We start from the raw sequence: 24,027 nt of genomic DNA on the forward strand, positions 1-24,027 counted from the left end.
ATCAGACAAGGACTTTAAAGTAACTCTGGTTAACATATTAAAGGATCTAATGGAAAAAGGTACACAACATGCACAAATAAATGGAAAATTTTTAGCAGATAGATGGAGGTAGTAACAGTCAAATTGAAATGTTGGAAATAAAAGACACGATATAAGAGATGAAGAATTCTTTCAGGCTGTCAGTAGACAACACAGTTGCAGAAGAAATCAGTAAGTTTGAATATAGTTAACAGAAATCCAAACTGAAACAGAAAGAGAAAAAAGTGATAAAAGATCTATGGGACAATGTCAGTCTAATATGTTTGTGATTGAAGTCTCACATGGAGAAGGAGAGAGAAAAAAAATCATAGATATAAGATTTTAAAAAATAAAACACACACACACACACCCCTAGAAGTATATTCCAACTGCTGAAAACCAACAATGAAGAGATCTTGAAGGCAGCCAGAGGCAGAAAAACCATGTATATACAGAGCAATAAAAATAAACTACAGCAGACTTCTTATTAGAAAAGTTGCAAGCATGAAGATGATAGAGTGACATCTCTAAAGTGTTAAAAAAAAAAAAACGCTGTCAACCTAGAATTATGTATACATTGAAATAGATATTTTTTCAGTAAGGGCAAGGTAAAAACTTTTTCAGATACATGAAATGCTGAGAGAATCAATTCCCAGCAGACTTATGCTACAATAACTGTTAAAGTTCTTTAGGCATAGAGAATGTGATACCAGGCAGAAACTTGGATCTACACCAGTTTTTTCTGTAAAGGGCCAAATATCATGTATTTTAGGGTTTGAGGTCAGACAGTCTCTGTCACAGCTACTCATCTCTGCCTTTGTAGCACAACAGCAACCATAGATTATTACTTTATTTCAGTAAAACTTTGTTTACAAAACCTGGAAGCAGGCCAGCTTTGGTTCATGGGTTATAGTATACCAACCCCTGATATATACAAAGAAATGAGGGCTCCAGAAATGGTAAAAATGAAAGTAAATATAGAAGACATATGTTTCCTCATTCTTAATCATACTATAAAATAACTGTAGGTCTAAGCAAACATAGTAACACTGTATGTGGGGTATATAAAATATGTAAAAGCAAAAGGCATAACAACAATAACCCAAAGGATTAGAGGGAGGATTTTGGAAATATACTTTTGTAAGTTTCCTATGCTATTACATTATTACTTGAAAGTAGACCCTTTTAGCTAAAGATATATATTATAAATTGAGGGCAACACTAAAAAAAAAAAAAAGTCGATAGTAGAGACTAAATGGAGTACTTGATCCAAAAGAAATAAAGAACAGATGAGACAGATAGTAAACATCTAACAAAACTGATAGATTTAAATCTGACCATATCAATAATCACATTAAATGTAAATAGTCAAAGCACACAGAGAAAAAAGAGATTGGAAAAAAAAGTTTGACTTTTTTATTCTCTATTTTCTAGTGATTTTTGCACTTACTTTAAAGAATAGGTTCTTCCCTACATGAAAATGTTTAAGTAGTGAACATCACATTTGTTTATACACTGTGGTAAACCTCCTCACAGTGTAACAATGCTAATTCCTCCTTTTTACCTAATAAGGATGGTCTGCCCCCCGTCCCCCATGGGCTTCAGATAACAACCAAGGTATCTTGGACCAATGGCTTAGAACTATCAGACCCAAGGTAATCTCCCATAACCATTTTTTCCAACTCCTGGAAAAAAAGGAATAAGCAAGTAAAGGATTACATGCAAGCCTGTCTACCCTGTTTCCTCTATGTTATAGAATCTCCAACTCTGTTAAAATTCACTTTAGGTTGTCCTTCTTTTATGCTTTCATTTCTTTTTAAATTCTTTACCACCTTTTTCATGCCTTGCATGCTTTTATTGGTAAATCTTTATCTTTATTTCAGTTGTGAACAGAAGCTTAATTGTTTGTAGCCCAGTGTACAGATTGTGCTAGAGAAATACCCATTCATTAATGCTAAGGGAAGAGTGAAGCCATTAGCTTTTAATGAATTTTAATGAAATGAAAGGCATAAAGAATTTTTAAAACTTTGAAAGTATCCACAAGTTCTCTTTAAATTATTTCCCTGGAATCTACCTACTTCTCTATTTAAGACTTTTTCCTCAAGCACTGATATTCAAGCACAGGATACACACTCATGGATCTTCCAGTCAGTGTATTTTTCTTTAAAATAATAATTAATATTTAATTAGCCCTTATTTTTGTTTTTCCCTATTTTAAGCACTTTGTATATTAATACATTTTAACCTCACAAAAACCCAGTGAGGTAAAACTCTTATTATCCCATTGCAGCACTGAGGCAACTAAGGGACAGAGAGGTTAGGTAATAATGTTAGTAAGAAGTGGGGTGGGAATTTAAACCCAGTTAGTCTGCATCCAGAGTCACTGTTTTTAACCACTGCCCCATGCCTCCTCTCTGATTTTATTATTACAGTTTTTTCTTCCTTTATTCTTTAATTTCTTCCTTTGTTTCTCCCTTCAACAAATATTTTACACAGACATACTTTAACTTGATTTGCCATTTATAATGAGTTGGATTGTAAAAAAAAAAAAAAACTCGGGCTTCCCTGGTGGCGCAGTGGTTGAGAATCTGCCTGCCAATGCAGGGGACACAGGTTCGAGCCCTGGTCTGGGAGGATCCCACATGCCGCGGAGCAACTAGGCCTGTGAGCCACAACTACTGAGCCTGCGCGTCTGGAGCCTGTGCTCCGCAACAAGAGAGGCCACGATAGTGAGAGGCCCGTGCACCGCGATGAAGAGTGGCCCCCGCTTGCCACAACTAGAGAAAGCCCTCGCACAGAAACGAAGACCCAACACAGCAAAAATAAATTAATTAATTAATAAACTCCTACCCCAACATCTTCTTTAAAAAAAAAAACTCAAGTAGTTTGACTAACAAATGAACACTAGATTATAACCCATTGAGAATTCAAGGCAAGCCTTTACCTGTTTTCAAACTACAGAGGTCAGATGGCAGTAAATTGCAGTGTTGGAGGCCACTCAGTGAAAACTAAATGTGTCATATTCTACCCTCAGAGTTCCCATCATGTAGCAAGAGCCTTATTTAAATCTTAGTAGACCATAATGGGGATTTAAGGCTTTCTTTTGGGCTTTCTCCATCTGTTTTAAGAAAACAGAATAGAATAGTCTCCTTCATTTGCTACATATCTGTACATTTTCTCTGGTGTACCAAATGTGTTTACCTTCCTACATTGTATCAGTGAAGGGTGTTGCGCCCCAGTGAAAAGCCTTATTACCATTTAGAGTTTTTCTTAATTTGAGTAGAATGAAGTCTTAATAATTCTGAGTATATTAACTTCGGTTTCCTCTATTCAACATACCATATTCATGGTTTAAATATCTCAAAATGTATTAAACAGATGTTATGATGAACTGCCTATATACTTCATTTTTATTTTTTTATTTATATTTTTGTATATAAATTTATTTATTTTTGGCTGCATTGGGTCTTCGTTGCTGCGCACGGGCTTTCTTTAGTTGCAGCGAGCGGGGGCTACTCTTCGTTGCGGTGCACAGGCTTCTCATTGTGGCGGCTTCTCTTGTTCCTTCTTGTGGAGCACGGGCTCTAGGCGCATGGGCTTCAGTAGTTGTGGCTCATGGTCTCAGTAGTTGTGGCTCACGGGCTCTAGAGCTCAGGCTTTGTCGTTGTGGCGCACCGGCTTAGTTGCTCCGCGACATGTTGGGATCCTCCCAGACCAGGGCTCGAACCTGTGTCCCCTGCATTGGCAGGCGGGTTCTTAACCACTGAGCCACTAGGAAAGCCCTATACTTCATTTTATAACCATACATCATCATTATTCCAAAAGTCTCTACATTTTTTAGCAGCTTGTCTTCTTCCTTTTAGTACCAGGAGTGCCCAGATTTACATTCTGTCAGAAGAGGGTGAGTGATTAACAGCAAAATGATGAGGATGTCAATTTCATAGGATAAAAAGCAGAAAGAGATCATCCAGTCCAAACTTGCCCCACCCCACCCCACCCCATTCTTTAGGTAAAGAAACTGAGGCCCTGGGAAGTTTAATGATTTATGCATGTCATACTGCTGATTCACACAGCGACAGGAATAGACCCTCCTGGCTCTCATTTCCATGCTTGTTTCATTTCACTACCCTGTTTCTGATCAGATAGTTGGTGAATGGTGGCAGTTCCATTGACTAGGTCCTTTTTTTCTATTCCAGTTCTTGCTGTCAAGGGAAACTAGCTAATTAACAATCATTTATTATCTGCTATTTTAGAGCATAGTTCTCTTAAACTGTCTCTCTGCCTCCATGTGGCTGTGTGCCATAGATACAGCCTTGGACTAGAATCTGTTCCTGGCATGCAAACAACACAAGTCTTGAATTCCAGTCCAGTGTTCCCTGAACAAGTGGCATCTGCCTTCTGGTCCCTGGATGCCATAAAAAAACAGACTCAGACAGTAACCTTGCCTGTTTAAGGTCATGGTTTAAATTAAAACAGCCAAAATACAGAAGGATGTGAGAAAATCATGGGAATTAACAATAATGAGCTTCATGTTCTGTTTATCATTGTATGATACAAGAAATTTCTGAGAGAAAACATTCATACAAGGATTTGATGAAAGCAGAGACAGTATGTCAGAAGGAGTAGATTATTTAAGTGTATGATTACCAAGATAGTTTGATAACAATGCTACTCTCTCTTCCCCCAGCCCAAGTTTTTGGTGATGTGATTTTTACCTGATTTTCTTTTTTTCTTTATTTTTGGGGTAGGAAGAGCAGACAAGATTAAAGCGTGTTGAAGGATTGGCTCAGTAGGATTGGCTAGAAAGTTGTAAAGCATCAACTGAATTATTTCAAATCCTTTTTTATTTAAGAAAGGCATAAACATTAAGATACAAAAGTTACCTGATTATTTTTAGAGAAAACATATTCACCATGTTTTCTCCTGAAATGCAGCCAAAGATGAAGAGATAATTCCTAGTTCTATAATTTGAATTGCTGTAAAAATGAAATGTCTTTGTTTCTAAGTTTTAAACAACATAAGGTTGGGGAAATGAGAAAACACACTTAAATTCTGAATCTAAGGCAAAGCAACAATGCAGTACAGATGTGAATATGTTTTCAGATACAATTTAGAAAAGCAATTATTAAGTAAAATGTCTGAGAGAAGTGTTTAGATTTTGATCTACCTGTAATGAGTACCCTGGTATGGATTCTGTATAGGGCACAATTGGACCATGAAATGGTCCAGAAAGTTTTGATAAATGACTAAAATTGATCAGATGTATTTTCTTATTCTACTCTGTTCATTCATCCCTAATTTCTACCTACCTACTTACCTCACCATCTCATATTGAATCCTGCATTTTAGTATTCTCTCTGGGCATTCCAATGTCTGAAAGGCAAACTGTTTTGTATAAACCTTCTCATCCCCGTCTATTTGTTTATATTTAATTTGTGAATCTGATTTTTAGGAGCAGGGATGGAGAGAATTGGGAAGGGTAGCTGGATTGGTGAATGTTTGCACCCTGGACTGCTTCATCTCAGGTTTTATTCTCAAGAAGTCATTTCTGAAGTCTTTTCAGATTGCCCAGGTCTGACTGGGTGTTCTTATCAAGGATAATGAGATCCTTTCTTGGTGCCGTAGCAATTCTGCAGGATTGATTGGGAAGATGCTTATATTTCTGATGCCTGTCACAGGAAGTTGGTGCAAAGATAATATGGAATAAGTGATGAGATAAAGACTGGGTTAGAAAACTGATTACAACTGGGAACTTGCTATAATCGCCGGCCTCTGTAGGGATCCTCTGGTTTATCACTAATCTCACTCACGCTTGGCATTTTCCTGTGCTGCTGCCTCATCATTCATAGCTGTGTGAGTAATCTGGCACAGAGTGAACAAGAGGAGGGCATAGAGAGTCCAGCAGCTGTGCTTGTTGGCACTAGGTATTTAAATATCTTCAATGTAGCCAGCAGCGTGCTTGGCACAAATGTTAGCCAATACTACTTAAATAAATTGTTGTGAAGAAAATAGGCAAGCATTTATGTTTAAAACCCTCCCTCTCTTTCCTTCCCCTTTAAAAAAAAAAATCTGTTAGTTTGAGTTCCTTTTTAGATTTTTTTCCCTGTAAGTTTAAACAGGTTGCTACCAGAATGAAGACCGTAGTTCTGATATTTAGCATCATCCTAGGTTCTTTCAGACAAGAATTTCCAACTACTTTATAAGCATTGATTAAATGGTACAGGCCTGTGTGAGGTACATGTTACTGAGTTGGTTTTCCTAAAAGAGTGAGTGGGGCCATTGATGTCAAGTGACTTGTAACTTGCCCAGTTCACTCAGTGAGAGAAAAGCAAGAGCCAAGACATGAATCCAGTGATCAGAATTCCTAAGTCTCTGCTTAGATATACTCAATGGCATTACAGATTTCCACACTTTGTAGGATAGCATTTTATGTTTCTCCAAGTGGCTACTGTGATTCAAATTATATGAAACCTTTGGTAGTGTTCACCCACAAAAAGGGAGGGAAACCTTCTCTATAAGTAAAGAGGATTAGGTAATTAATGAGTTTTCAGAGATACCCAAGGAGGAGGAGGATATTCTGCTCATAAAACTGTGATCAAATTTAGAATTGTGCCCAAATATTTAGATTTGCCTATGTAAGGATTTTATATTGTTTCTCTGAAAACTAAATATAGAAAAGCTCTCATGATTTATATATTGAACTATTTCATTTTGAATCATGGTAATGTTGATCTAGGTAATTTTTGAAACATCCAGGAATTCTCTTTCTAAGTTAAGCCTTTATCTTTTGAGAAAAACAGTCTCATGCTGCTCGTTTAAAATATAGTGATGCAGTTTTTTATTTAATAGATTTTGAGTTTGAATGTAAATCAATATGCCTGAATGAACAGTGAAATAATACTGGCTTTCAGACAAATAGGGAAACTGTTTGTTCTAATTTGTGCTGTTACTCATAAAGTCAACAGTTATTTCTTGAGTAATATCTACTCATTGAAATTACTAAATTTTGCTGGAAATTTCCAAGTATTCACTGGACTGCTGCAGAAATAAATGCTGATCCAGCTACATCTTCCATAATATCTTTTTCTCTGGTCATTCCCTCATAAAAACATGAGCACATACAGCTAAGAGGGTATTATAGGTCAGGTTTCTCCAGCCAGTAGATTGAGATCTACAGGAGATCTTGAAAATTTATTGTCATGTCTCAGGGCTTCCTTCAATCACTCCTTGGTATTAATAGGGTATCTAGTAGGATGAAGAATACAGCTAGCAGTGCAACCAGCCGTGTGAGTAAAGCCCCTTTCACAGTGCCTTGCACGTAATAGCTAGTCAGCAAATTCCGACAGCAACCTCAAGACTTTGAGAGTGAAGAAGAGGCAGTGGAAGCGTCCTACACTGCTGTGTACCCTAAGGAAGGTTCAGCAAAGCAGCTGGAGAGTTCGTGAGCCAAAGTTGGTCAACAAAGTAATGCCATGTCTCCCGGGAAGGGGTGTGCTTTACTTTCCCTACCGTACTCTGTCAAATGTGTTGAAAGCAAGTGGGCCTCAGTACAAAAGCAGTCATGGATTCTAGAGCACAGCAGCTGGAGCAGTTCCCCAAAGGAACTGACTTCAGGGAGTTAGTTACATTCCCCAAAGTAGGAGTTCTGCAAGGTGTGTTCTCATGGCTGGCACAGCAATTAATTTTTTAAAAATTGTTTTAAACATATACAGACAGACAAATCCCTGCATTGGCCACACAAAACAATCTCTCAGGATGTCATTATGTAACCTCTGATCTTGTCCAACTTGTTTATTCTTATAGATTAGGAAACTGAGGCCCAGAAAGACATGATAAGAATAAATACTTTTATAACAGGCACTTGAAGCAAGATTAACATCATCATGTGCCCTTTGTGAGAACTGAAAAGAATAGCTATTACCTGTAAGTGTAACCAGCATAACTGCCCATGTTCTCATTACACCCAGAGCCAACCTCTGGAGTAGTTGGGCTTTGCTGCCAATTATTTTTGGAATGATTTGTCATCATTCCCTCTTTCAGCTGGAATACGTTTCACATGCAGTGCTAAATCAGTTGATTGGTAGAGACTGCTTGGAGGGCTCAATAGAGGAAAAATTTTATACTGTATTTGGGATCCACTAAATGTCTATGTATATGATTAGAATATAAGAATTGTGTCCTAAACCTCCAATGGAAAATAATGCAGTATAGTATGCTGTTAAGAATTTGGTGTCAGATAGCCCTACATTCGAGTCTTTCATCTACTTAGTCTGTGACCTTGGGCAAATTATTTTTCCTCATTAGTGAAATGGGGATTTAATAGTATGTACCTCAGTGGGTCAGGACAATTAAAGCCATCACTAGCTTTCATCTGGATTATTTCAGTAAGTCTTCTAATTGGTCTTCCTGCTTTCATACTTGTTCCCCCATAATTTATTCTCCACACAGCAGCCACAGTGATACTTTTAAGATGTGGATCATCTTTTCAATAAAACAGTACTGAAGTCAACTGGATATCCCTACGGGAAAAAGTTGTACCTTGACCCCCTACCAACATACACAAAAACCAAATTCAGATTTAAGTGTGTGAAAGATTAAGCTTTTAGAAGAAAACATAGAAAAATAGATGTGTAACCTTGGAACAGGCAGAGATTTTTAAACAGTGCACATACCAAAGAATGTTAACCATAAAGGGGAAAATGCACAAATTGGACTATGTTAAAATGAAGAATTTGTGTTTATCAAAAGACACCATTAAGAGAGTGAAAAGGCAGCCTACATAAAATATTTATATAGATACAATAAAAGGTTTTGTATCAAAAATACGTGGACTCCTACAAATCAGCAAGTAAATGACAAATAATCCAATAGGAAAAAAGTAAGCAAAAAATGTGAATAACCATTTCATCATAAAATACCTGAATGTCCAATAAACATGAACTCATTGTGATTCACCAGTAGTAACTTGGCTGCTAAAAATGTCTATTAAGGGCTTCCCTGGTGGCGCAGTAGTTGGGAGTCCGCCTGCCGATGCAGGGGACACGGGTTCGTGCCCCTATCCCGGAGGATCCCACGTGCCGCGCAGCGGCTGGGCCCGCGAGCCATGGCCGCGGAGCCTGTGTGTCCGGAGCCTGTGCTCCGCAGCGGGAGAGGCCACAGCAGTGAGAGGCCCGCGTACAGGAAAAAAAAAAAAAAATGTCTATTAAGTCTCCCACTGCATTAATAAACAGATTTGCAACAAAAGAGCTAATCGTTAACACAAATCTCTTTACTAATAAGAATAGCTGGAATGTTATATAATATTCTGCAGAGTTTTTATTTTACTGTTGGAAATTCTATTTTCTGAGAGTTCTCCCTCACCATCCTTACACTTTGGCTTTTTAGTGTTATTCTTAAAATGTGGGTGATACAAAGTAGAAGGCAGTCATCAGTGGACCTTTTTTTGGTGAGACTCTGTGTTCAAAGTAGTACTGGTGGGAGTTGGACTAGGTAACCTCTGAAGTCTCTTTGAAAAATGAGTCTTTGATCCTGGGAAAGGTCATTTGGTCTTACTTGGTATTTATAATTACTCAGAAATGATGTAGGGGTCCTTTAATTCACCTGCACTTCAAGGAGTTTCCAAAATTGGAGTTTACTTTTACCCTGCTTAAAATCTGAACCCTTACAACCAGGGTTCCCAAAATTGGGTGTGGTACATTCCATCAACATAAATGACCTGCCAAGAGGATTCCTGTCATTTCGATTCTTTCCTCCACTCCTCTGGGAGTGGACATGCCTTCAATTTTTGAGGTGGAGTAAGCGTTAGAAATTTCTGGTCATGTTCTTCCTACCCCTCTTTTCTGGGGCTTCCAAGTATTTAGCATAAATTCAGATAGGTTAGGGTAACATGATGAATCAAAGATGAAATTTAAAATAATTTTATTTAAGGAAATGAAATCCTGCATTTACGTTTAGAAAAATCACTTATATAAGTAAAGGATAGGATGACTTGGTTTCTGTGGTTCAGTTTTTTTTTTTAGTCTAATTTGTGCCCCCAAAAGGTAGTATGACTGTTAAAATTTTTAAAAGCCAGTATATTCTTATTCTTTCTTTTTTTTTTTTTTAAAGCCAGTATATTCTTGACGGCACTTATGGAGTAATGAAACGCAGATAGAGTTGTAAAGGAAGGCAGGTTTACCTGTTTCTCTTCTTTTGTGTCTTCTTACATTTCCTTTTCTCTCTGCCATTTTGTGTTTTTAGTCCTTACTTTCTAACCCCTTCTTTTTCTTTTGCTGATTAGGGGAAAAGGGCATTTAATTGCTTTTAAAAAAAATCAGTGAGCTATCTCTCTATCAGATGAAAGATGGGATCCTCTTTATATTTGGTTCTCACCACACTAGAAACTTCCAAGACTAGCTAGATTCTCACTGTTTAGGCCTTGGGCAAAGGAAGCGTTTTCAGCTCTGACCTTAGAGTTTATTCAGGTGTTTGATCAACTTGTCCCAATCAGTGCATATCCGTTTTATCCTTGAGACTGATTGTTTTCACAGCCTTGGGATGGCATGATCTGGGTCTAAATGAAAACCAATTTGACAACTCTTAAGCTGTACGTAGGGCAGAATACAGCTTAGCTCCTAGACCACTTTTGTTTGAAAAATCACTTGCATTAAAAGGCTGTATTGTTCTCACATGGGCCACCTACTCAGAAGACCCATCTTCTGTGAAATGGTGGGTAGTTTCATCTCCATCTTTAGTATGATCAGAAGGTGCCTATTACTCCATTCAGGTTTGAATAGGGATCCCCTTCCTCGTTCAGTAGGCCTTATGGATTGTGTCAGCCCCAGGCAATTGTCTGTCCACTCTTCTGGAACCACCCACAGTGTGTTTTGGATCTGAACCTCAAGACACCTGACCTTAATTGTGAAACTTGTTTTTCATCCAAGTAGGGTATAAACTTTTCTACTTGTTGTCACCTATTAAGGGCACAGGCTTGGATCTTCATCTCATAACCCCACCATCTGTCAGATTGACTAACCCATAAATGTTTGATGGAATTTATCAAACTCAGATTCTTATGTCTAGTCAACTCTCGGATATTTGTGATTGGGTTGGGGAGGAATGGGTTGGCAAGGAATGGGAATGAACTGTGCCTGTCAATCCTCAGCCTCAACTTGACTGTTGATTGTGTCCTGTGCCAAAAGAATGTAGGTAAAGTTATCTTTTGAAGAGTTCTTTATAGACTAATACTAACATTAGTTTGTATTTTTGGAGCTTAGGCAAGCAATGGAGAGTTGCAACTTATTGTTGTGAAATGTATGTTTTTGCTATGGAACAAGATAACTTAGAATTCTTTTTTTTTTTTTTTTTTTTTTTTTGCGGTACGCAGGCCTCTCACTGTTGTGGCCTCTCCCGTTGCGGAGCACAGGCTCCGGACGCGCAGGCTTAGCGGCCATGGCTCACGGGCCTAGCCGCTCCGCGGCATGTGGGATCTTCCCAGACCAGGGCACGAACCCGTGTCCCCTGCATCGGCAGGCGGACTCTCAACCACTGCGCCACCAGGGAAGCCCAGAATTCTTTTTTTTTAATTCCAAGAAAATTTGTTATAGTAATGACTGCCTCTAATAGTTCATACATCTTATACAAACAACTGGGTAAAATAATTTCTTGAATCAGTAACTTGCTGTTTCTTGAACAATTGTTATAAATCCTATCCAAATTAGTCAAACTCACCTGTCGTATCTTGAGCATTTCTCAGTTTGGGGTCAGAAAATACTGAGTCTGATTAATGTAAACCATGTAAGTCTAGGTACTTAAAATACTTTTGCACGCAAAATACTTATTTATGAAATACGTGTTTGGCTTGATATACAAATATGTATATAAATGTATATCTTTCAATACATGTTGCTCTTCTCCTAGTGTTGAGGTTCTTAGGGTAGAGTCCAGAGACTCTCAGAATGGAAGGAAAATCAGTGAACTTGGACAGGGGAAAAATTGTCATTTTTATTTTTCCAGTCTCCAAGTAAAATTTAGCATTTCCTTCAATTTTGAATGAGGGTAGCAAAACAGTCCTGATAGTATCTATGATTTTTGTCACTAATAGAACAGATATTCTCATAGTATAATATAGTTGTTGCAGATATCTTTAAACTGTCATTTATGATTTGAAATTACCATTGTTAATAGGCCTGGTTCTAGATCTTACTATTTAATGTGTTAATTAAAAGGCACATATAGGGCCTCCCTGGTGGCGCAGTGGTTGAGAGTCCGCCTGCCGATGCAGGGGATACGGGTTCGTGCCCCGGTCTGGGAGGATCCCATATGCCGCGGAGCGGCTGGGCCCGTGAGCCATGGCCGCTGGGCCTGCGCATCCGGAGCCTGTGCTCCGCAACGGGGGAGGCCACAACAGTGAGAGGCCCGCATACCGCAAAAAAAAAAAAAAAAAAAAAAGGCACATATATTGCTACGCAGCAAATTTCTTTAACATTTTAATAACATACCAGTTTACTCTACAATACTACATATTTTGCTTTGTACTTTTAAAAACATTATTGTGAAGACTGCCAAAGAGGCCCAGGATGCATATGCGCCCACACACAAATAAAATCCCTCTGCTAGAATATCCCAGTAAAATTTTTATAATATTTTTTCATAGGTGTTTCAAGGGAAATTAGGTATATTAGATATACATTAAGTTACTAATAGTTGTTAAATTGTATTCAGCTGATGTTTACTGTTAAAATTGTCCACATACTATAATTTATGTATAATATTTATGTAAAAGTAGTAACCCCATAATACAGTAGTCAGAAGTTTTTATTTGTCAGACACCTAAGATTAAACAAAAAGACATAGGATTCATTTTAATTCATGAAAAGAGTTCTTGTGAAAAGTAATTTTGAAAGAATTAAAAATTATTGTCTTTTAAACCTCAGGCTGAGTATGCATTATTATATTTCAGGAGTACCCAGACTTCTAAGTCCCTAAGAAATAAATAGTTCCTAACAAATTAAAGGTGAAATAAAAATGTATTTACATTTTGGAATCTCATTTGAATTAGGTTCATTGTCATTTTAAAAACAAACTACCAACTTTCCATTTCAGAAGGAACTTTTACTTTGAAATATTTTGAGCTTATATTAAATGAGTTTTCATTCTCTCTGGTCTGAATATCCTCTGTGAAAAGAAGAAGTTTAGAAATTTTAATAGGCACAGGAAGTAAGTTTTAAAACTTGACATTTTCTTAAACAGTCTATCTGATGGGTAGCCTCCACACAGATACTTAAATTAAGATTGTATTTGAAATCTGTACTTTATTAAAAAACAGACCTAAGATTGATTTCTCACTCTGTTCCCTTTACCACCTCAACACTTAAAAAAAAAAAAAAAAAAAAAGAGTCCTTACTAGTATATTTGAGTGAAAGTATAACAGTTGTTGCTTAGTTTCAAGTCTTTACTGGTTGTTTGAGATAACGTTTCAGGAAGAATTTAAGGACTTGGTGAGTATTTCAACTATTAATAAGTTGATAGTGTATTGTGAATGACAACTCATTGGCATAGTCTTTTTTTTTTAACTTTGTGATATTGGTTTAAAATGTTACTGTCTTCCAATTCTGTCCTGCCAAGTGTATGAGGCATGATTTGTTGTTTTTTCTTTTCATAAATTTATTTATTTTATTTTTGGCTGCGTTGGGTCTTCGTTGTTGCATGCGGGCTTTCTCTAGTTGCAGCAAGCAGGGGCTGCTCTTCATTGTGGTGTACAGGCTTCTCATTGCAGTGGCTTCTCTTGTTGCAGAGCACTTGCTCTAGGCACATGAACTTCAGTAGTTGTGGCGCACAGGCTCAGTAGTTGTGGCTCGCGGGCTCTAGAGTGCATGCTCCGTAATTGTGGTGCACAGGCTGAGTTGCTCCGCGGCGTGTGGGATCTTCCCTGACCAGGGCTCGAACCCGTGTCCCCTGCATTGGCAGGCGGATTCTTAACCACTGTGCCACCAGGGAAGCCCCATGATTTGTTTTTAAAGGCAACATTTTCTTAAAATTAAAGACATATACTGAGAATGATTTTTAACATCTTATAAACTTGTTTAATGTAGTTGATTAATAAAGTACTACTTGCAAATCATAGACGTAGGCTGTTCTTTATTTTTTCCCAGTGATCTCTCTGCCTGTTACGGTGTGTTGGCATATCCCTTCAGTCTCTTCCATATTCTGGGTCTGGCAGGGAGGGTTGTGTGTCAGAATTGCAAATGCATAATCCTTTAAGGATTTTGTGAAGCCACATTCCAAGAGTTGAAGTGTAGAGTCTAAAACTGTGAGATATCACCTTGACTTTTTTTTTTTTTTTTTTTCTTTTTGCGGTATGCGGGCCTCTCACTGTTGTGGCCTCTCCCGTTGCGGAGCACAGGCTCCGGACGCGCAGGCCCAGCGGCCATGGCTCACGGGCCCAGCCGCTCCGCGGCATATGGGATCCTCCCAGACCCGGGCACGAACCCGTATCCCCTGCATCGGCAGGCGGACTCTCAACCACTGCGCCACCAGGGAGGCCCTCACCTTGACTTTTATAAGCAGTCTTACTTGTGAAGGATATATTTAAAGAGTTAGAAATGTTTTTCTTTTTAATTTCATATGTGTATTTTGCAAATTAAAATTCTTTACGTAGAACATACTACTTGGTGGTGATAATGTGAGGCAACTAGAGCACATTAATTAACCTGTTCTCATAAATCAGCATTTTTATGTGTTGGCATTCCTTCACGTGAAATAGGTGCTTCATCTGGAACAGATAGTAAGTGCGTCTTAAGACATATGCTACAATATCCTAATGGGCTCAGAAATTATACTCTTAATTATTAAAGTGTTTTCTAATGACTAGCTTTGTTATTACAAGAATTATTTTGTATATCTAAAGGTTCAGTAGATGCCAAGTTCAGAGTTGTAAGATTTCTACATCAGTTGGCCAGTTGAATACATCAGTGGGGTGCATACATCAATGAAAATGATAGAATATTAGTACATATATCTCTAAGTTTTTTTTAAATTATGCACCCTATCAGTAAACAATTTTGAGCATCCCATCTATGTGTGCAGTTTTTTAAATTAATAAACTATACATTTTTATATAATCACAAGCTGATATCTCAGTGTATAGTATACAATTATGGTGACTTCATATAGCCTCAATAATTTTAAATATTTTGGATAACTTGTCAGATTTAATTACATTGTGTTTTTTTTACCCTGAAATGAAGAAAAAGAATTAGCTCTGCCATTGTCATTTTTACTTGTATCTGTCTTTGATATTAACATCAAACTCTGATCCTTGCAGAAATCTTTTTAAGCAACATGTCTATTTGTGAAAGACTGTTTAGTTTAAAACTATATACTATTTGAAAATTGGCTTTACTGAACTTACTTAAACTCATGTGTATTGAAAAGCAAACGAGTAAGAACACTGCTGTCAATTGTCAGCACTGTGAGACACCTGCTCTCCCTCTCGAGCTGGCCTATGCCATTCCTGATACTTAGCCATCTGCTTTTGAACTGTAAATATAATCCCAACAGGAATTCTTATACATTTCGGGGAAGAGTATAAATTGGCATGACAACTTCAGAGAAAGGTAATACTTATGAAGTTGAAAGTGTGCATTGTTTAACCCAGCAGTTCCACTTCTTTGTGTCTATCCTGGAGAAACTATTATGTGTGTATAGGACGTGCAAGGATATTTGTTTAAGCATTATTCATGATAACTAGAAAAAAAAGCAGAAACTGTTTTTGTATTTTTCAGTAGGAGAATAGATCAACTGTGGTTTTATTTGTATAATGGGACATTTTATAGCAGTAAAAAGTGAATGAAGTAGGTGTTTACTTTTAACATATATCTCAAGATATATACCATGTAATCCCATCTGTTTAAATGTATTAAACACAAATAGTAATGTATATTGTTTGAATACATGAATATGTTCTAAAAGATTCAAAATATACATGGGAATCATATACCAGTTTTATGATAGTGGTTACCTTATGGTCTGGGGTGAGATGTGAACTCTATCTTTACTGTTTAAATTTCTCAGAGAGAGAAGGAAAGGGGAGAGTGTTCAATCTGAAGCAAATATGGGAAAACATCCTCACTTGCGGGTATATGAATCATACTATTGGTTCTGTAGATATCCATGCTTTTGAATATTTTTTTCATTATTTCACATGACTGGAATGGTAGTAAGCTTTTTAAGTCTTATTTATTGGATTTTTGTCTTCTTGTTTCTCATTTGTTCTCTGTACTTCCATGAATGGTCTAGAAGTTGAATTGACTGTGTGTTAGTAAATGAGGATTTTTATATGGAGCTATTTTCTTTGTTTTACAGGAAAAACGTCAGAGAGGGGCTCATTTTCCCTGTACAGCAGAGATACTGGATTACCAGGCTGTCAAGTAAGTTAATAAATAACAAAAGCAATGAGATAATTTTTTAACACATAGATAAAGACTTTAACAGAGGAGGTAGAAATTTATCCAATTTATTTCATCATTATTTGTGCATTTAATTTGTGACTAAATGTGGTGGGTTTTTAGTAATTAAACATATTTTCTTTTTTTCTGCTCCTCTGCTTAAAATGGTTTCCCTTCCACAGTTCACCAGATTGTCTTTCTCTATCATCAAAGAATTTCATAACTCACCTCTATTTTAACTGGAGGCAAAGTAGCAGTTAGCTTCCTACCCTCTTCCAAAATGCTTATTTCTGAAAATGATGTTTATTTCCTCATGAAGAGAACAGTGTTGCTGATAGAGTACAAGAAGAACATAAAGTTGCTCTGTGTAGCTTGACCATCCTATGTTAAACTTACTAACGTTGGAAGTACTTTCATTTCAACCTGTTACCAAACTCAGGTTCTGGCTGCTTGCTGCTTGAAAATCAGTACCTGAGGGGCAGGTGTTGGTAGAAAGGAAGATTGCTTTTAATCAGACAGCTGGCAGTCTGAGGAGAAGGCAGACTTGTGTCCCCCCAAAACCAGCTCCGAAGATTCTGCTCAGCCAAGACAGTTTTTAAAGGGGAAAAAAGAGGAAGTAATCTCAGTTAATCATTGAGATAAGGGATCAGAGTCATTGCTATCCCCCACTGCATGTAGTCTTGTTGACTTCTTGTGATCTTTCTTTAGATGCTATCTTGTTCACAAGTTTGTTCACACAGTTTGTTCATGAGATTACTAAAGGGGAAACTAGGGGAGAGGTCTGTCATCTGTTAATTACTTATTCTTCATTTCTTCTTCTTTGATCTATGGGAAGAGCCAACAGGTTAGGCAAGGTACTGTGTCATCAAAAGATCTGAAAACTGCTTGGGCCAGAGATGACCAGACCATGGCGAGTGCCTGGTTTAAGGGTAGTTATAATATAGCTTTGCTAAAGTGACAAGACACAAGGGGTTTCCTGTTGAGGGTGGTCTCTTGCAAAGTGCTGCTTGGAAATCTACATCCAATTTTTTGAGCTTCCTACAGTCTCTTTGACTTGGAATCTTTCTTTCAGCTCTTGCATATTCCTTAGCATGTTACATTTGTACTAATGGCCATTTTCTCTGCTTCTTTCCCCACATCTTTACACTGAGAATCCTAAACACTCAGTTTGCCAGATTCCCATCAGTGTCAAGCCAAAAAGCATACAAAGGAAAGGCAGAATATATTAAATTAGTTTTCTGCTGTCGGCATGCCTTTCATGAGACCCACCCTAATTTTAGACTTAGGCACTTAACTGTCATACTAACAATATTACTTCATTTAATACCTATCCCATAATTATGCCTTTCAGAATCAGAATACCTAGGTTCAAATCCCATCTCTGCGAGTTACTGACCTGTGGTCCTAAGACAAGTCATTTAACCTTAAATCTCATCTGTGTATTGACTTCTTCATTTGAAAAATAGAATTAGCAATTTTTTCCCACATACTTTATAAGTCTCTGAGGGCTAAACTGCATGTACTTGAAAGGGAAAGTATTTTACAAAATGAATGCATATTTTAAAATGTTTCGATTCATATAACCCACCAAAAAAAGCTATTCTAAGTCCTTAATATTATTTTTAAGAAACCAAAAAGATTGAGAGCCACTGGTCTAATGTTAACACTACTGCTAAACTTGAGGAAAAGAAACTATTGTAAGGTCTTTGAAATTACAGCTGAAGCTGTTAAATTATTGTTAATGCTTATATTAATTAATGAGTTTTCACTTAACATTTTTTATACTCCCTTGGCAAAGGTGTTGCTATTTAGTTAGAATCAGTGATAAGCTCCATTTATGTAATCCTCCAGTTTTGGAAAGATGAATCTTAACAGTTTTTACCAGTGATTAACATGTGTTTTTACCAGATTTAATTCTCATATCAAAACATTTATTCAAACCTAGATGCATAGCACTCTAATAATAATTGTTATCATTTACTGAGCACTAACTAAGCCAGGCATTGAATACACATTTAATCTGCCCCCCATCCTTTTTTTTTGGCCATACCCACAGCCCATGGGATCTTAGTTCCCCGACCAGGGATTGAACCCAGGCCCTCCGTAGTGAAAGCCTGGAATCCTAACCAGTAGGCCACCAGGGAACTCCCACATTTACTCCTTTTAACAGCACCCATTTTGCAGGTTAGAAAATGAGTGTTCTCCAGAGGTAACAGTAATTTGCTCAATGCCATACATCTAGCAAGTGGTAAACCTTCTAAACTCATGCTTGATGTTTTTAGCCTTGATGTAATTATACTGCAGGTAAGAATCCCTTACCTCCCTCTCATTTTAATTTGTTCGGTCATGGAGGGGCCTGAGAATTTCTATTTTTAACAAGTACCCCAGGTGATTTTAATCCACATCGACTGGGAATTATGCTTTGAGAGACCCAGTTCCTCTGTATACTCCAAATATAAGCACATATGGAGTATTAAAAAAGAAGAAACTGTAAGATTGCTTTTTAATAATTTTTTATCACATGTTGGAGAGATCAGGCAGGCCTGAGGAAAAGAGAACAAGGTTACGGGAATGTATGAAATATAAAATAACAATATTCCTGTATACAAGAAGATTTATAGGTATTCAAGTCAGGGAAAGATTTGTTTTTGAAGAATTCATGGAAGCAGTGCATGAGCCCCAAAGAGAAAGCCCAAAATTCAGCACAGATGAGAGAAGATTATACTGCAACAAGGATAAATAACATCAATGAAGACCAGAGGGCTCTTAAAATAAGTGAAAGTATTCCTTACTGTGAAAGGAGCAATGGCTTTGCTATTTATTACTGTTACTTAGCTCTGGCTATGCTGTAGTTGCCAGGAGAAGTTATGATGGTTCACACCAGCTGATTTGAGGCCTAAGTAGTAAACCCAGGAAATTCAAGAGTTTAAAAAGATGTATCACTCGCATTCAAAGAAAAACCTGTATTCCAAACTGTATTTATTATAATGGGTCAGAGGAGAAAAGAATATACCAAAACAATTAATAATTGGCTGCCATTTTATCTTACCTATTCACAAGCAACATAATAATCTTAACCACACAATGATAGTAGAAGAAAATATAAATAGTGATTACAAGATTATATCCAAACACCACTTTGAAATCGTTTTTCTTCAACAGAATCCCCCAAGGAACATTTAACCCTGCTATTAATGTACATAAAATGCTGCTGACATGCTGCAAAATTCAGGCTAATTTAATAATGCCTGATGGGCCTTACTTCATGTTAAGATGATGTAATAATATGTTGCTAAATGAGTCTCCTCATATTACCTTCACGACAATGGCATAACTGATGAGCCATTAAAAGGAAACTGGTGTAGCAGTGTTACTGGAAACATTGCTAGATCATTCTGCAATTGAATTTTTTTTGGTTCAACACAGAGCATAGAAGCCAGCATCTTTATTAACAATAGGTATGGGGGGAGGGATAAATTGGGAGGTTGGGATTGACATATACACATTACTATATATAAAATAGATAACTAATAAGGACCTACTGTATAGCACAGGGGACTCTACTCAGTACTCTAATGCCCTATATGGGAAAAGAATCTAAAAATAAGTGAGTATATGTATATGTATAACTGATTCACTTTGCTGTACAGCAGAAACTAATACCATACTGTAAATCAACTATACTCCAGTAAAAATTCTAAAAAAATAAGAATAATATTAACTGTCCAAAAAATAACCCCAATAGGTATAATACTTTAATAACTGTCACTATGAAGTAAAAAATCTTTCTATGATTATGACAGTTTGTCATTGCTGCCTCTTCAACAAGTGTTTATTCAAATTTGTGTAAGTTTTTCTCAAAGTCTTCAGCCTAGAAGAGGCAGGGTCTTGTTTTTTCCCCAAGGGACTTAATTTTCATCAGAGTTAAGATATTATACCCTTGAAAAAAATAACAGTTAACCTTAAAAACTCAGTTAACTGTTACTTAGAAATTTACCCATGCCATTTGCTTCTTTAACATCCTTTTTCCATTACAGTCAATCTCATTATATACGAACATTTGATAATGATAAAAGTCAATACATAAGGAAGATAAAACAATGATAAATGTGTATACACCTAATAACAGAGCTTCAAAATAAATGAAACAAAAATCGGTATAATTAAAGAGAGAGATAAATTCGCAGTCACATTTGAAGATCTGAATACCTCTCTTAGCAGTTGACAGAATAACTAGACAAAAATTTAGTAAAGACATAGAACTAAATGAACCATATAAACTACCATGACCTAACTGATACTTACAACATTCTGTTCCCAACAACTGAAGATATAAATCCCTTTCAAGGGTACATGTTACACTCAACAGGATTGAACAATGTGCTCATCTTTAAATCAGTGTCAATAAATTGAAGAGGTTTAAAATCATACAAAGTATTTTTTCTGACCACAAATGAATTAAATTAGAAGTCAGTGAGCTACCTAGAAAAACACCAAATATTTGGAAATGAAAGGGCTGTTTCATTTAGACATGGACATATCTAAATAACCCATCGTTTTGAAAAGAAATCAGAAGGGAATTTAGAAAATATTTCTAACTAAATTATAATGAAATATGATATAGCAAAATTTGTTGGTGCAATTAAAGCAGTGCCTTGGAGAAAATGTGTAGCTCTAAATGCTTGTATTAAAAAAGAAGATCTACAGTACATGACCTAAGGTTCTGCCCTATGAAGCTAGAAAAAGAAGCACAAAATAAGTGGAAGGGAGAAAGCAGTACAAATAAGAGCAGGAATCAGTGTAATATTACACAAATAATAGAAAAAGCTAACAAAGCCAGAATTTGATTATTTGAAAAGACCCATGAAATGAAAAAGTCCTAGCTAGACTAATTAAAACAAAGTGGGAGAGAGAAGGAGGGGAAAGAACACTAATTACCAATATCTGAAATGGAAGAGAGGTTATCACTGTAAATCATATATACATTAAAAGAATAATAAGGAAGTGTTGAGAATAACTTAATAAATTTGACAACTTTGGTGAAATAAGCAAATTTCTTGAATATTACTTACCAAAAGGGGACAAGATGAAACAGAGTTTGAATAGCTCTATATCTATTAATACAAGTAAATTCATTTCAAAAGCTTTTTTTTTTTTTTTTTTTTTTTTGCGGTACATGGGCCTCTCACTGCTGTGGCCTCTTCCGTTGCGGAGCACAGGCTCCGGACGCGCAGACTCAGTGGCCATGGCTCACGGGCCCAGCTGCTCTGCGGCATGTGGGATCCTCCCGGACTGGGGCACGAACCCGTGTCCCCTGCATCGGCAGGCGGACTCTCAACCACTGCGCCACCAGGGAAGCCCTCATTTCAAAAGCTTTTTCACAAAGAAAGCTTGACTGTCATATGGTTTCATTGGTGAATTCTTTTAAATGCTTATGCGGAAAAATAATACCAATCTTACACAAACTATTTTAGAAAATGGAGGAGGAGGGAACACTTTGCAGCTCATTTTACAAGGTGAGCAACACCCTGATCCTCAAAATGCACATGTGGTATGTACCAGAAGTGAAAGTTTGGCTTAATTGTTGAAAATCAGCCAGTGTAGTTCAACACATTAACAGACTTAAGAAGAAAAACATTTCCAAAGATGTAGAAAAAGTATTCAACAAAATCAAATATCCATGATAAAACCTCTCAACAGGGGCTTCCCTGGTGGCGCAGTGGTTGAGAGTCCGCCTGCCGATGCAGGGGACACGGGTTCGTGCCCCGGTCTGGGAAGATCCCACATGCCGCGGAGCGGCTGGGCCCGTGAGCCATGGCCGCTGAGCCTGCGCAACGGGAGAGGCCACAACAGTGAGAGGCCCGCGTACCGCAAAAAAAAAAAAAAAAACCTCTCAACAAACTCAGCATAGAAAGCAGCTTCCTCAGTTTGATAAAAAGACTTGCATGAAAGATCTATAGCTTTTAAGTGTAATTGCATGCTTCAAGGTGAAAGACTAAATGTTTTCCCTCTAATATTAGGAACAAGGTAAGAATTTCCACTCTGATAACCTGAATTTTTTGTCCTAGCCAGTGTAATAAGGCAAGAGGAAAAAAGGCATAAAATAGGAAAGGAATAAATTCAGCTGAATTGGCAGATGATATGTCTGTGTACATGAGAAGTCCTAAGGAATCATCAAGAACACTTCTAGAACTAATAAGTACTTTTAGGTATGTCACATGTTACATAGACAATCTCAAAAAGTCAATTATATTTCTATATACGAGCAGTGAACAATTAGAAATTGAAATTATCAAAACAGTATTGTTTAAAATGGGACCTAATCAAGCTTACAAGCTTTTGCACAGCAGAAGAAACCATAAAAAAAGAAAAGACAACCTACAGAATGGGAGAAAATATTTGCAAATGATGAGACAGACAAGGGCTTAATCTCCAAAATATACAAACAGCTCATACAATTCAGCAAAAAAAAACAACCCAATCGAAAAATGGGCAGAAGACCTTAACAGACATTTCTCCAAAGAAGACATAGAGATGGCCAGTAGGCACATGAAAAGATGCTCAGTATCACTAATTATTAGAGAAATGCAAATCAAAACTACAATGAGGTACCACCTCACACTGGTCAGAATGGCCATCATTAAAAAATCCACAGGGGCTTCCCTGGTGGTCCAGTGGGTAAGACTCTGCACTCCCAATGCAGGGGGCCTGGGTTCGATCCCCAGGTGAGCAACTACATCCCACATGCATGCTACAACTAAGAGTTCTCATGCCGCAACTAAGAGTTCTCATGCCGCAGCTAAGAGTCCACATGCTTCAACTGCATGCTGCAACAAAGATCCTGTGTGCTGCAACTAAGACCCGGTGGAGCCTAAATGAATAAATAAATATTTTTAAAGTCTGCGAATAACAAATGCTGGAGAGGGTGTGGAGAAAAGGGAACCCTCCTATACTGTTGGTGGGAATGTAAGTTGGTACAGCCACTATGGAAAACAGTATGGAAGTTCCTCAGAAAACTAAAAATAGAATTACCATATGATTCAGCAGCCCTACTCCTGAGCATATACCTGGACCAAACTATAATTCAAAAAGATACATGCACCCTCAGTGTTCATAGCAGCACTATTCACAATAGCCAAAACATGGAAACAACCTAAATGTCCATCAACAGATGAGTGGATAAAGAAGATGTGGTACATATATACAATAGAATACTACTCAGCCATAAAAAAAAACAAAATAATGCCATTGCAGCAGCACGGATGCAACTAGAGATTATCACACTAAGTGAAGTAAGTCAGAAAGAGAAAGACAAATACCATATGATACCACGTATATGTAGAATCTAAAATATGTAACAAATGAACCTATCTACAAAACAGAAACAGACTCACAGACATAGAGAACAGACTTGTGGTTGCCAAGGGAAGGGAGAGGGATGGATTGGGGTTTTGGGGTTGGTAGATGCGAACTACTACATTTAGAATGGATAAACAACAAGGTCCTAATATATAGCACAGGGAACTGTATTCAGTATCCTGTGATAAACCATAATGGAAAAGAATTAAAAAAAAGAATGTAT

At 37.2% G+C, this 24,027-nt stretch overlaps 1 protein-coding gene across 3 annotated transcripts in view; it reads left to right on the plus strand.

The window, feature by feature from the left end:
- Positions 1-24,027, plus strand: part of TCF12 (transcription factor 12) — a 388,587-nt gene that overhangs the window by 246,429 nt on the left and 118,131 nt on the right. For all 3 annotated transcript variants that reach the window (XM_082616676.1, XM_082616675.1, XM_082616677.1), the window contains one exon: positions 16,363-16,427. In XM_082616676.1, coding sequence (XP_082472802.1) covers positions 16,363-16,427 — 65 coding nt within the window. The remainder of the gene's footprint in view (positions 1-16,362; positions 16,428-24,027) is intronic.

The sequence above is a fragment of the Mesoplodon mirus genome (genome assembly GCF_964341445.2).
Source record: "Mesoplodon mirus genome assembly, chromosome: 4".
NCBI lineage: Eukaryota > Metazoa > Chordata > Mammalia > Artiodactyla > Ziphiidae > Mesoplodon > Mesoplodon mirus.